General features: G+C 41.5%; 1 protein-coding gene across 4 annotated transcripts in view; it reads right to left on the reverse strand.

Moving 5' to 3' along the window:
• Positions 1-210: 210 nt before the first annotated feature.
• The window catches only part of MCCC1 (methylcrotonyl-CoA carboxylase subunit 1), a 78768-nt gene continuing 65487 nt past the window's right edge, over positions 211-13491 (reverse strand). For all 4 annotated transcript variants that reach the window (XM_064366847.1, XM_021674505.2, XM_021674507.2 and 1 more), the window contains 5 exons: positions 10204-10253; positions 6590-6727; positions 3995-4102; positions 1815-1886; positions 211-567 (listed from right to left, as the gene is read on the reverse strand). In XM_064366847.1, coding sequence (XP_064222917.1) covers positions 439-567; positions 1815-1886; positions 3995-4102; positions 6590-6727; positions 10204-10253 — 497 coding nt within the window. In that variant the 3' untranslated portion in view covers positions 211-438. The remainder of the gene's footprint in view (positions 568-1814; positions 1887-3994; positions 4103-6589; positions 6728-10203; positions 10254-13491) is intronic.

Below are 13491 nucleotides of genomic sequence, written 5' to 3' on the forward strand. Positions count from 1 at the left end.
ATCCATGTCTTTAAACTACCTAGTAAGTGTCTTATTTTGACCAGACAAACCTTGGTTGTTGAGCTCCAGGACATCTGTCTCTGAAGCATGTTGCTGCCCATTTTCATTATAACTGCAACTGGAAAGTACTTCATCTAGTTAAATGACCTCTTCTCTTCTCCCCTTCCTAAAAGAGACTACATTGTATAAAATTTGAGGCAGAAACAAACATTAGCTTCCAATAAAAAAGAATAATTCAACTTTATTAGTAGGAAATTTTTGAGATAATTCATATTTGTGACCCAGATGCATGATTTTCAAATGTGAAAGGCGTTCAGCACAAGCATACGATCATTTAGTAAAACTGTGTGTTAAGAGACCCCGAGAAAAGCAAGAGGCAGTTTCTTTTTTTGGTGGAGCAAGAAGACACTACTTCACTGACCAGTTCCTTGCTGGAGTTTATTCCGAGTTCCTTTTGTCCGGTTCTTCCTCCTCAAACTCAACTAACGGAGTGTGTCTGCTGGCCTGAGCACCTTCTCCGTAGAACACTTTCTTTACTGTACCATCCTTTGGAGCCTTTATGGTATGCTGCAGAGACACACAACAGGACACATGATGGCTGTGATACTAATGAGGACCGAGTCTGTACCGAGTCACAAAAGGGAGACCGAAAACGAAAACCGCGGCCAACCGTGATGCTGCCTGTCTCTCGGCGCCTTCCAAGGCTCTGTTGTTGTTGTTGTTTTCAACACCACAGCACACAGGGAGAAGGGCAACAGACTGAGAGGGACCCACACTTGGACACACCAGTACCCATTCAAGGACATGACTGGGGAGCTCTGGTGTAGCTAGCAGTGCTCAACTCGAGTATCACATTAGAATTCTACCTGGGAAGCTTTCATTTTTTTTTTTTAAATTGAGATAGACTCTCACTCTGTCACCCACGCTGGAGTGCAGTGGCACAATCTCAGCTCACTGCAACCTCTGCTTCCCAGGTTCAAGTGATTCTCCTGTCTCAGCCTCCAGAGTAGCTGGGATTACAGGCATGCACCACCACACCTGGCTAATTTTTGTATTTTTAATATAGATGAGGTCTTACCATATTGGCTAAGCTGGTCATGAACTCCTGACCTCAAATGATCTGCCTGCCTTGGCCTCCCAAAGTGCTAGGATTCCAGGTGTGAGCTACCGTGCCCGGCCTTTCAAAAGTACTGATCCTTGAACCCTAATCCTGGAGATCACAATTCAACTGGTCTGGGAAGCAGTTTTTAAAATCTCCCCAGCTGACTGTACACATGCTTCTTGACTTATAACGGGGTCAGGTCCAGATACATCCAGTGTAAGTTAAGGAGCATACTCGACGTGGACGGCTTTTGCACCAGTGTCAAGCTGAAAAGTCCTTAACTGAACCATTGGAAGTTGAGGACTGTCTGCAATATTCAGCCAGGGCTAAGAATCACTGACCTACCATTTGAACCATCTAAAAACCTAAACAGCAAATTTAACTTGATTGAGGTTTTCACTTTGCAACTAACGCCTGGCATCCTTGGTTCAGCCTTAGAAAATACTAACAGTTAACATTCAGTTGGGTTACTGCCTGATTCCAAGCTGTCGATAATTGCAGAATCAGAAATGACAGGTGCAATTTCACAAAATTAAAGTAAAAATCCTTTCACAGGAAGGATAGTTTGGTTTTGTTTCCTACAATTAATGCTTCATCAATCTATGGCTCTTCATATTTAAAGTGGTATTAACTTACAGAATAAGGCAAAAGAACAACTAGGTCTGATCACTCCCAAAGTCCTTTTAGCAAGTGAACTCATGACTTCACTTACCTCCATCTTCATGGCGACCATAACCATTAGGGAATCTCCAGCTTTCACTTTGTCTCCAGCTTTGACAAACACCTTGAGAGTCAGTGTGACAGGTTAATATTTGAAAACACAGAGGTCCTAGATATGTTAATTGGCTTCATTATAGTAACCATTTTACTGTCTAGATGTACTCATAACATCATGTTGTAAACCATGAATATACAAAATAAAATATCAAGTAAAAGAAAGAAAACAACACAGAGGTCCTTTGCGGCCCACAGAGTTGGTCTATCAACTTGCAGAGCTGAAGTAGAGTCTATGTGGTTGTGTTATCTGCCAAAGACAAACGTACTGGTCACATCAGAGACCAACAGGTCAATCTGGCATTGCTGGCACTGTGGTCGGTGGGCAGCACTGCTTAGTCCCCTGTCCCCACCCCCATAACCACTTAGTTTTGCTTGAATCACATGAATATACTCCATATATTTTGATATCCTTTCATGTTTTTCAAGAATGTACAAACAAGACACACTGCCAATAGGGAAGGGGTCGTCTAAAGAACCAAGTGTAGTAAGTGTGTTTGAACTCTTCAGAGACCTGTGTAGTAAATGTGAAGACAATCTTGATGCAACAGAATTAAACTTATTAGCAACCCCAGAAAGAAGTTTCTATTTTCCTTTGTATACATATACATGGACTCATATATCCTACATGGTCTCACTTTTGTTTTGGTTCACATGGTGACTAAGTGTGAGACTCAGAGTTGTGCAGAGATGCCGACACTATGAGAGGCCTGCGGGGCTGAAATCCAATGAGCTAAAGGCAGATCCAGGTCTCCCAGCTCAGACCCACTTGCAGGTAAATATTTCCAAAGGAGAATGGTGGCTCAAATCACCCACACTATTTAAGTCATTATTTTCTTATTTTGTTGTTCCAAGAGTATACAGTTGAGTTTTTATGACTGAAACATATTGGAGGAGACTCTACTGTATTCAAATATATATAAAAGGAGGCTACGGATACTGATCTATCACATTTGATGTTATGTCAGTATGTGCTAGGGTCTAAATGTCTATATCCTCCCAGGGTTCATTTGTTGAGATCTTGACCTCCAGGACGATGGTATTTGGAGGTGGGGCCTTTAGCAGGTGATTAGGTCATGAGGGCTCTGCCCTCATGCATGAGATTAGTGCCCTTATGAAAGAGGCCTGAAGAGAGGTCCTGTGCCCACTCCACCACATGACCACACAGAGAAAAAAATGCTGTTTATGAAATCAGTAAGTAGACTCTCCCCAGACACCTCATCTGCTGGTGCTTTGATGGATTTCCCAATCTCCAGAATCATGAGAAATAAATTTCTATTGTTTAAAAGCCACCCAGTCTGTGGTATTTCATGATAGCAGCCTGAACTGACTCAGACAGTATGGACTGCAACTCTCAATTATATACTGCATTCAACACCAAACCACATTGTTCTTCACCGATACCAGCCTTTTTAACACATTTAACATTTTAACATAGATGCAACTATAAAGAAAATGTCATTATTTCATGAAAAATTTGCTGCTATTAAAGATTCAAAACCAGCTTTTTTGAATAATGCTTAATGAAGGCTCAGTTTTAATCATAAAAAGACAATTTAGATTATTTGTACTTTGATGCAAATTCCTGCCTTCAAAAACAGCAATACTTATCATAAATTAGGTAAATGGGTATTTTCACTGAAGACTGTAATACAAAACTTGGATCTGTAATAGATCCTCTTGTTTTTTTTTTTTGAGACGGAGTTTCACTCTTGTTACCCAGGCTGGAGTGCAATGGCGCGATCTCGGCTCACCGCAACCTCCGCCTCCTGGGTTCAGGCAATTCTCCTGCCTCAGCCTCCTGAGTAGCTGGGATTACAGGCACGCGCCACCATGCCCAGCTAATTTTTTTGTATTAGTAGAGACAGGGTTTCACAATGTTGACCAGGATGGTCTCGATCTCTTGACCTCGTGATCCACCCGCCTCGGCCTCCCAAAGTGCTGGGATTACAGACTTGAGCCACTGCGCCCGGCGATCCTCTTGTTTTTTTGAAGTGGATGCTTCTAAAGCTTGCCCATGAGCAATGTTTAGAAAGGGAAAAGGACATAAATGACAAAGTTCACAAAGCCGTTTATTAAAGCTTACTGAACATCATTCTACAGATGTCATGTGATTACCTTTTCAATGGTTCCAGTCATAGGAGCTAAGGGGCCTCCCTGAGTTCCTTCTGAGCCCACAGAAGATAAGTATTTGGGGACTGGAATGTCAATCTCAATACTTCCTTCCTAGAAATAGAAAACAAACTGAAAATGGAATCAAGATCCTATCACTGTATTTTTACTAATATACCTGAAGTCATAACTGTTTCCCAGCTATTTGTTCAATATGAGTCATCTGGCCAGGCGCAGTGGCTTGCACTCGTAATCCCAGCACTTTAGGAGGCCGAAGCAGGCAGAAGGCTTGAGCCCAGGAGTTCGAGACCAGCCTGGGTAACACAGCAAAACCTCATCTTTATAAAAAATACAAAAATCAGCCCAGTATCGTGGTACGTGCTTCTAGTCCCGCTACTCGGGAGCTGAGGCAGGAGGATCACTTGAGCCTGGGAGGCAGAGGCTGCAGAGAGCCAAGACGGTGCCACTGCACTCCAGCTGGGTGAAAGAGCGAGACTCTGACTCAAAAAAAAAAATTAGTCACTATTATACCAGTGTTCTACTCTAGCTTTATGACCTTGAGCAAATTATTAAATCCCTCTCAGCCTTGGTCTCCCACTGTAAAGGGGTAATGGTATACATGCCTCACAGTATATTAAAAGAATTAGTGCCAGGCCTGGTGGCTCACGCCTCTAATCCCAGCACTTTGGGAGGCCCAGGCAGGTGGATCACCTGAGGTTAGGAGTTCTAGACCAGCCTGGCCAACATGATGAAACCCCGTCTCTACTAAAAACACAAAAATTAGCCAGGCATAGTGGTATGTGCCTGTAATCCCAGCTACTCGGGAGGCTGAGACAGCAGAATAGCTTGAACCCAGGAGTTGGAGGTTGCGGTGAGCTGAGATTGTGCCACTGCACTCCAGCCTGGGCAACAGAGCAAGACTCCATCTCATAAAAAATAAAATAAAATAAAAATAAAGCGTTACCTGTAGACAACAAGTAGCCACTGACTGGAAGCCATTTTCAGTAGCAGCCCTACTCTCAGCTGCTCAGTATGCTAGGCACTATTTTTAACACACATATATTATGTCATTAATCATCACAACAACTCTATGAGGAAGGGACTGTGATTGTTATTATTATTGTTATTTTTTGAGACGTTGTCTCACTCTGTTGCCCAGGCTGGAGTGCAGTGGTGTGATCTCGGCTCACTGCAACCTCCGCCTTCCCAGTTCAAGCAATTCTCCTGCCTCACCCTCTCAAGTAGCTGGGACTACAGGCGCATGCCACCACACCCAGCTAATTTTTGTATTTTTAGTAGAGACAGGGTTTCACCATGTTAACCAGGATGGTCTTAATCTCCTGAACTTGTGATCCACCTGCCTCAACCTTCCAAAGTGCTGGGATTACAGGTGTGAGCCATAGCATTATTATTGTTTTTATTATTTTTTTTTAGAGGCAGGGTCTCACTCTGTCACCTAGGCTGGAGTGTAGTGGCACAATCATAGCTCACTGCAACCTTGAACTCCTGAGCCCATGCAATCCTCCTGCATTAGCCTCCCAGGTAGCTAGGATTACAGGCACACACCACTATGCCTGGCTAATGTTTAAAATTTTCTGTAGAGACAGAGTCTTGCTATGTTGCCAGATGGGTCTCAAACTTCTGGTCTCAAGCAATGTGCCTGCCTCGGCTTCCCAAAGTGGTGGGACTCCAGGCACAAGCCACTGCACCTGTTGTTACTGCTGTTACTGCTGTTGCTATTATTGCTGCTATGATTACTGTTTAGAGATAGGAGAACTAAAGCCCAGGTGGGTTAACAGCCCAAGGTCACACAGCTGCTAAGTGGCAAGGCCAAGATTTGAACCAAAGCAGCTGCACACTTGAGAACTGTGCTCTTCACCATTCCGTTATACTGCGTCTATCATCGTTATTACTACAGCATCACTGGCGATGGAAAGGAATGCCTGGCAAAGTGAGATCATCCTCAACGCCATATATAGTAGTTTAATTACTAGAATGCCAAAGGAATCTCATCACAAAGCACTGTGAGGCCACAATATATCTGACAATCCATTATCCTCCTTCTGCCCAGGCAGCAGGCTCCTAACCAAAACCATGCAAAGCCTGCCCTGACTATCTCTTGACTGTCCAGAGACCAGCACTCATGCCATCCCCCTTCCCTCTGTCCACCTTCCCCACAAGGAACATCTGGTCCACAGACCCCTCTCCCAGTGGTCACCTCCTCCAAAATCACCAGGATTCCAGCTCTCAGGAGGATGGTGGGTGGGGAAAAAATGTTCAGGCATCAAAGCCCTGAGATAATACCACCCACGGAGCAAGGAAATACTCTCTGACAAAGAAAGTGTAAGGATTTGTTTCAGAATTCAGGAAGAAAATGGATATGTGTATATCAATGAGCATCTGTGTGAACGAGAGAAGTGAATGGGAAACTGGAGAGGGCAGGAATTTGGCAAAGAAACACAGAATGGCAAGGGAACTGAGAGAAAAAGGGTTGCAGCAGTGCTCGAAGGAAGCTGGATCTACAATCTTTCAGTGAAATGTCTCTGGTCAAACAGTTTTCTCCCATGCCCCAGGACTGATGTTATAAAGAAGAGACAGTACCTTGGAAAATAGGTAAAGAGTGTTTTCCAGGATAATCAGCTTAACTGTACTAGCAACTCCATTAACAGAACATTTCAGGTAAGTGCAGTCTCCCTCGCTGTAAATATCACCGAGGACTTGGAAAGTTCTATCTTCAATCTGAAAAAAATGAAAAACAAGATCTTTAAAATAAATGGAAAACCTACAGAATTAATAAGATCAGAACCAATTCTTCACTATTAGTAGTTTTAAAACATAAAATGTGTCTTAAACACATAAAATATTGTTTTAAAAAAGTCATAAAACGTTCCCCCTATTCCTAACCAAGATATTTTATACAGAAATAACAGGAAGACGATTAAAAGGAAAAAAGTTATCTAGCATATCCATAGCACCATAATGCTATAAAGGTTCATTCAAACATATAAAGATAGCAGTAAAAATAAGAAATAGAATTACAAATCGGCTGGGTGCGGTGGCTCACACCTGTAATCCCAGCACTTTGGGAGGCCAAGGCAGGCGTATAATCCGAGGTCAGGAGTTCAAGACCAGCCTGACCAACATGGTGAAACCCCGTCTCTACTAAAAATACAAAATTAGCCAGGCCTGGTGGCGTATTCCTATAACCCCAGCTACTCAGGAGGCTGAGGCAGGAGAATCGCTTGAACCCAGGAGGCGGAGGTTGCAGTGAGCTAAGATCGCGCCATTACACCCCAGCCTGGGTGACACAGCAGAGCTCCATCTCAAAAAACAAAAAACAAAAAACAAAAAAAAGCTATGCAAAATTATTAAAATGTATTTGCGTATATTACATGTTTGTAATATAAACTCATTTCTGATATCTGAAGTTTTCCTGTGCCAGTCAGTCACAAAAAAAAAGCCAGAACCACAGAATTAGATGATATTTCTTTTATGTCATCAACACATAGGTCCAATTCATGAGTTTCAGTTATGATCTAAGAACATAAATTAGCTGGAGATTGGCCACAATTTTCTCACTCTAAGAGACCACATGCCAAAGAACAAAGTTCACAATGTTTCAAGGAAGCTGATAAAAAGACGTGGAAGCGTTCTGTTTTAAAATTTCCCTTAGGTAAAAAGTCCATTTAAATCTTCTCTCTCTAGTCTTCATTTCAATTCCCATAATGCTAGTGTAGAAGTCACATGGCTATTCTTTTCAAATATATTACGTAGGCTAAGGTGAAAGAGGTCACACTGCAATATTTATACACTGGTTCTCATCTATCCTGAGTTAAATATGACATTTTACTACGCTTTGTAACCTACTAAAACAGCCATTCGAATGTTTGTGAAATTCTTAGGACATAAAGGTTAGAATGGAAACAGTTTTGTTTAAAGATTCACGAAAACACATTTTGAAATTGTAAATGTAGTTCCACGAGCAGATTAGAACAAACTGGCAATCTACTTTACCAGCTACCAAGGGACAAGAAATCATCTCAAACAAACCAGAGGCATTAATATGAATTATAATCCTCATACCCAAATAAGCAGACTTTCCATGGTTTTTTTGAATCTCAGAGAAAGAAAATCAATGTGTCTCAAAATGCTGGGAGGTCTAACACGTATCACTGATAAATCTGTTCTGCAGGATTTGAAATCTCTTAGCTTATATTAAAAATGATTTATTCTATTCCTTAAACTTGTACCTTACTATAGGAATTTTATTGAATTCACTTTTTTTTTTTTTTTACTATTTAAGCCTTCCATTTTGCCAATGTAATGGTCTTCTTTTAATTAAGGCTACCATAAACTTTATACTAGAGATTCTTAAAATATGACCTGTGTGTTCCTTGGGGTCCCCAATATCTTTTTTAGAATATCCATAAAGTCATAATAAGACTAAGAAGGCCGGGCGCAGTGGCTCACGCCTATAATCCCAGCACTCTGGGAGGCCGAGGCGGGCGGATCACCTGAGGTTGGGAGTTCGAGACCAGCCTGACCAACATGGTGAACCCCTGTCTCTACTAAAAATACAAAATTAGCCAGGTGTGGTGGAGCATGCCTGTAATCCCAGCTACTCAGAAGGCTGAGGCAGGAGAACGGCTTGAATTCGAGAGGCAGAGGTTGTGGTGAGCTGAGATGGTGCCATTGCACTCCAGCCTGGGCAATGAAAGCAAAACTGTCTCAAAAAAAAAAAGACTAAGATATTATTTGTTTTTCGTACCCTCATTCTCTCATAATACACAATGGAATTTTCCAGAGGCTACTGAATGTGTGATAATGTTATCACTCTGATGGCTAATGGAATGTGTACTTGTTATTAGGTTTTAAATTTTTTTTCAATTTATCCTACAACTCAACAACAACAACAACAAAACAACCAGATTAAGAAACTGGCAGAGGGCTCAAACAGAGATTTTTCTAAAGAAGATATACAAATGGCCAGTAAGAACATGAAAAGATGCTCAACATCATCCATTGTCACGGAAGTGCACATCGAAGTCACAGTGAGATACTACTACTTCACACCCATTCGGACTGCTATGATAAAACAAAAAACCAAAAACAAAACCCCAGAAAACAGTAGTGGCAAGGATATGAAGAGGCTGGAACCACTGTTCACTGCTGATGGGACTGTAACTGGTGCGGCTGCTATGGAAAACAGTATGGTGGTTTTGCAAAAAATCAGAATTACCATATGATCCAGCAATTCCACTTCTGGATATATACCCAAAAGGATAAAAATCAGCGTGTTAAAGAAATATTTGTATACCCCTGTTCACAGCAACATTATTCACAATAGCCAAAAGCTAGAAACAACCTGAATGTTCATTAATGGCTGAATGGATAAAGAATATATGGTATATATATACACAACAGAGTATTTTACAGCCTTTAAAAAAAAAAAGGAAATTCTCATATATGCTACATCATGGAAGACACTCTGCCAAGTGAAGTAAGCCAGTCACAAAAGGACAAATGCTACCTTATTTCACTTCTATCAGGTACCTAGAAGAGTCGAATTCATAGAGACAAGAGAATTGTAGTTCTCAGGAGATGGCGGAAGAAGGAATTGGAGTGTTACTGTTTAATCAATGCGTACAGAATTTTAGTTTCACAAGAAGAAAGAAGTTCTGGAGATGGATGGCTGTAATGGTTACATAATAACTTGAATGCACTGAATGCAAATGGTTAAAATGATAAATTTTATATTATGTGTATTTCACCACAATTAAAAAATAATAAAAAATTAAATTTTCTCAAATAGTCTAAACGGTAAATAACAAGATAAAACACAAACCAAACAGCTCTGGTGAGTATTTTTAAGAGGGTATAGGGTTCCTGAGACAAACAATTTGAGAACTGCTGCTTTTGATATAAATACATGCACATACTTTAGGGGCCTGTGAATGTCTGATTCGAGCTTTTACTTTTTGCCAAGTTTTTATTCTTAAGGGAACCACAGCCCAACCGAATAAGCAATCAGTTAGAAACTGTATAGAGGGTAATTTCCCCAAATCAGGTCTGAAATAAAGGCGTAAGATATTCTCCTAACTGCAGTCATAATAGTCAAAGGCTTAAGAGAAACCAGAGAGTGAAAAAAGACCCTATTCAGTATAAAAGAGATCAGATCCAGCTCTGCACTGTAGAACAAAACCAGCAAGGCTTACCTGCATGCTGTAAGACCCATCATGGTTATACGTTACAGCTATGGCTACATCTTCACGGAAAAAGGGGAAAAAATAAAGAAAAATTAGGAAACATTTATTTAATAACTGAGATATAAAGAATTTCACTCTCAACCTAAAGACAACCAACTATTCAAAGGAAAATCAACATCTTTTAACTTCTTGGAAATAAAGTATTTTGTTAGAAAAGCATCTGTCAGGCTAGTACCAATAAAGATGAATTTCAAACTTTTCTTTTTTAAAACGGAACTTCAGGGTTTTTTGTTTGTTTGTTTTTAAGACAGGGTCTCACTCTGTCACCCTGATTGGAGTGCAGTGGCATGATCACGGCTCACCACAGCCTTAACCTGCTGGGGTCAGGCGATCCCCTCACCTCAGCCTCCCAAGGAGCTGGGACTACAGATGTGCCACCATGCTTGGCTAGTTTTTTGATTTTTTTGTAGAGATGAGGTTCGCCATGTTGCCCAGGCTGGTCTTGAACTCCTGGACTCAAATGATCCATCTGCCTAAGCATCTCAAAGTGCTGGAATGACAGGCATGAGTCACTGCATCTGGCCTTGGGTTTTAGGTATTTTAAGGTTGTAGAATATTTTACGTATTTTTCCCTCAACAAAAAGTCTGCAGTATCATAACTTTAAAATGCAGGCCAGGTGTGGTGGCTCATGCTTGTAATCCCAGCACTTTGAGAGGCCAAGGTGGATCATGAGGTCAGGAGTTTGAGATCAGCCAGACCAATATGGTGAAACCCAGTCTCTACCAAAAATACAAAAATTAGCTGGGTGTGGTGGCATGTGCCTGTAATCCCAGCTCATCGGGAGGCTGAGGCAGGAGAACTCCTTGAACCTGGGCAGTGGAGGCTGCAGTGAGCCAAGATCATGCCACTGCACTCCAGCCTGGGCAACAGAGCAAGAGACTCCATCTCAAAAATAAAAAAAAAGGCAATGAACTGGTAAAGAGAAGTTTTTGGTTCAGACTAGAACCTGCCACCTGATCACCTCTGTCATTTTGACTCATTAAATCTCTGGCCTTGATTTTCTGAGCCATTAAATCGGCATAAAAATATAACAATTATTACATAAATGTGAAAGTGCTTTATGAATGGTAAGACTACATACACCTAATAAATTATTCATGTTACAGGCACATCTCACTTTATTGCCCTCTGCAGATACAATGTTTTTTACACATTGAGTTTATGGCAACACTATGTCAAGCATATTCTTCCAACAGCATGTGTTCACTTCATGTCTTTGTGTCACATTTTTGTAATTCTTACTATTTAAAACTTTTTTTTTTTTTTTTGAGATGGAATCTCACTCTGTCTCCCAGGCTGGAAGTGCAGTGGTTAATCTTGGCTCACTGCAACCTCTGCCTCCTGGGTTCAACTGAATCCCCTGCCCCAGCTTCCTGAGTAGCTGGAATTATAGGTGTGCACCACCATGCCCAGCTAATTATTATATTTTCAGTTAAAGACAGGGTTTCACCATGTTGGTCAGGCTGGTCTTGAACTCCTGACCTCATGATCCGTCTGCTTTGGCCTCCCAAAGTGCTGGGATTATAGGAGTGAACCACCACGCCCAGCCTAAAACTTTTAAATTATTCTATCTGTTATGGTGATCTGTGATCTTTGATATTACTACTTTAATTGCTTTACAGTGCCTCAATCTACACCCATGTAAGATAGTGAACTTCCTTGATGAATACTGTGTGTGTTCTTCCCGCTCCACTGACCAGCCATTCCCGTCTCTCTCCCTCTCTATGGGTCTCCCTATTCCCTGAGACACTACAATATTGAAATTAGGCTAATTAATAACCCTACAATGGCCTATAAGTGGTCAAATGAAAAGAAGAGTTACATGTCTCCCACTTTAAATCAAAAGCTAGAAATGATTAAGCTTAGTGAGGAAGGCATGATAAAAGCTGAGATAAGCCAAAAGCTAGGCTTCTAGTCCCAAACCGCCAAGTTGTGAATGCAAAGGAAAAGTTCTTGAAGGAAGTTAAAAGTGCTACTCCAGTAAACACATGAACGGTAAGAAGGTGAAATAGCTGGGCGGGAGCAGTGACTCATGCCTGTAATCCCAGTGCTTTGGGAGGCCAAAGCAGGACTGCTTGAGTCTGGGAGTTTGAGACCAATCTGGGCAACATACCAAGACCCCATCTCTAAAATAATAATGATGATAATAATAAATACGGTGAAACAGGCTTGTTGCTGATATGGACAAAGTTTTAGTGGTCTGGATAGAAGACAAACCAGCCACAACATTCCCTTAAGCCAAAGCCAATCCAGAGCAAGGCCCTAACTCTCTTTGATTCAAGTAAGGCCAAGAGAACTGAGGAAGCTGTAGAAAAAATATTTGAAGATAGCAGAGGCTGGTTTATGAGGTTTAAGGAAAGAAGCCATCTCCCTAACACACAGAGCAAGATAAAGCAGAAAGTACTGATGGAGGAGCTGCAGCAAGTTATCCAGGAAATCTAGCTAAGAAAATTGATAAATGTGGCTACAGAAAACAACAGACTTTTAGTGGAGACAAAACAGTCTTCTATTGGAAGAAGATGCCATTTAGGACTTTCAAAGCTAGAGAGGAAAAGTCAATACCTGGTTTCAAAGCTTCAAACCACAGGCTGACTCTCTTGCTAGGGGTTAACGCAGCCAGTGACTTTAAGTTGAATTAAATGCTCATTTACCATTCTGAAAATCCTAGGGCCTTTAAGAATGATGCTAAATTTGCCTGTGCCCTATAAATGGAACAACAAAACCTGGATGATAACACTTCTGTTTATGCCATAGTTTACTGAATATTTTAAGACTATTGTTGAGATCTGCTCAATAGTGCTCAGATAAAAAATTCCTTTCAAAATATTATCACTCGGCCGGGCGCGGTGGCTCAAGCCTGTAATCCCAGCACTTTGGGAGGCCAAGGCGGGTGGATCACGAGGTCAAGAGATCGAGACCATCCTGGTCAACATGGTGAAACCCCGTCTCTACTAATACAAAAAATTAGCTGGGCACGGTGGCGCGTGCCTGTAATCCCAGCTACTCAGGAGGCTGAGGCAGGAGAATTGCCTGAACCCAGGAGGCGGAGATTGCGGTGAGCCGAGATCGCGCCATTGCGCTCCAGCCTGGGTATCAAGAGCGAAACTCCGTCTCAAAAAAAAAAAAAAAAAAAAAAAAAAATATTATCACTCAGTGACAATGCACACAGTCACCACCCAAGAGCGCTGATGGAGATGTACAAGGAGATTAATGTTTTCATGCCTGCTAGCACAACA

Source organism: Aotus nancymaae, unplaced genomic scaffold (genome assembly GCF_030222135.1).
Source record: "Aotus nancymaae isolate 86718 unplaced genomic scaffold, 86718_ANA_hifiasm-v0.15.2.pri h1tg000067l, whole genome shotgun sequence".
Classification (NCBI taxonomy): Eukaryota; Metazoa; Chordata; class Mammalia; order Primates; family Aotidae; genus Aotus; species Aotus nancymaae.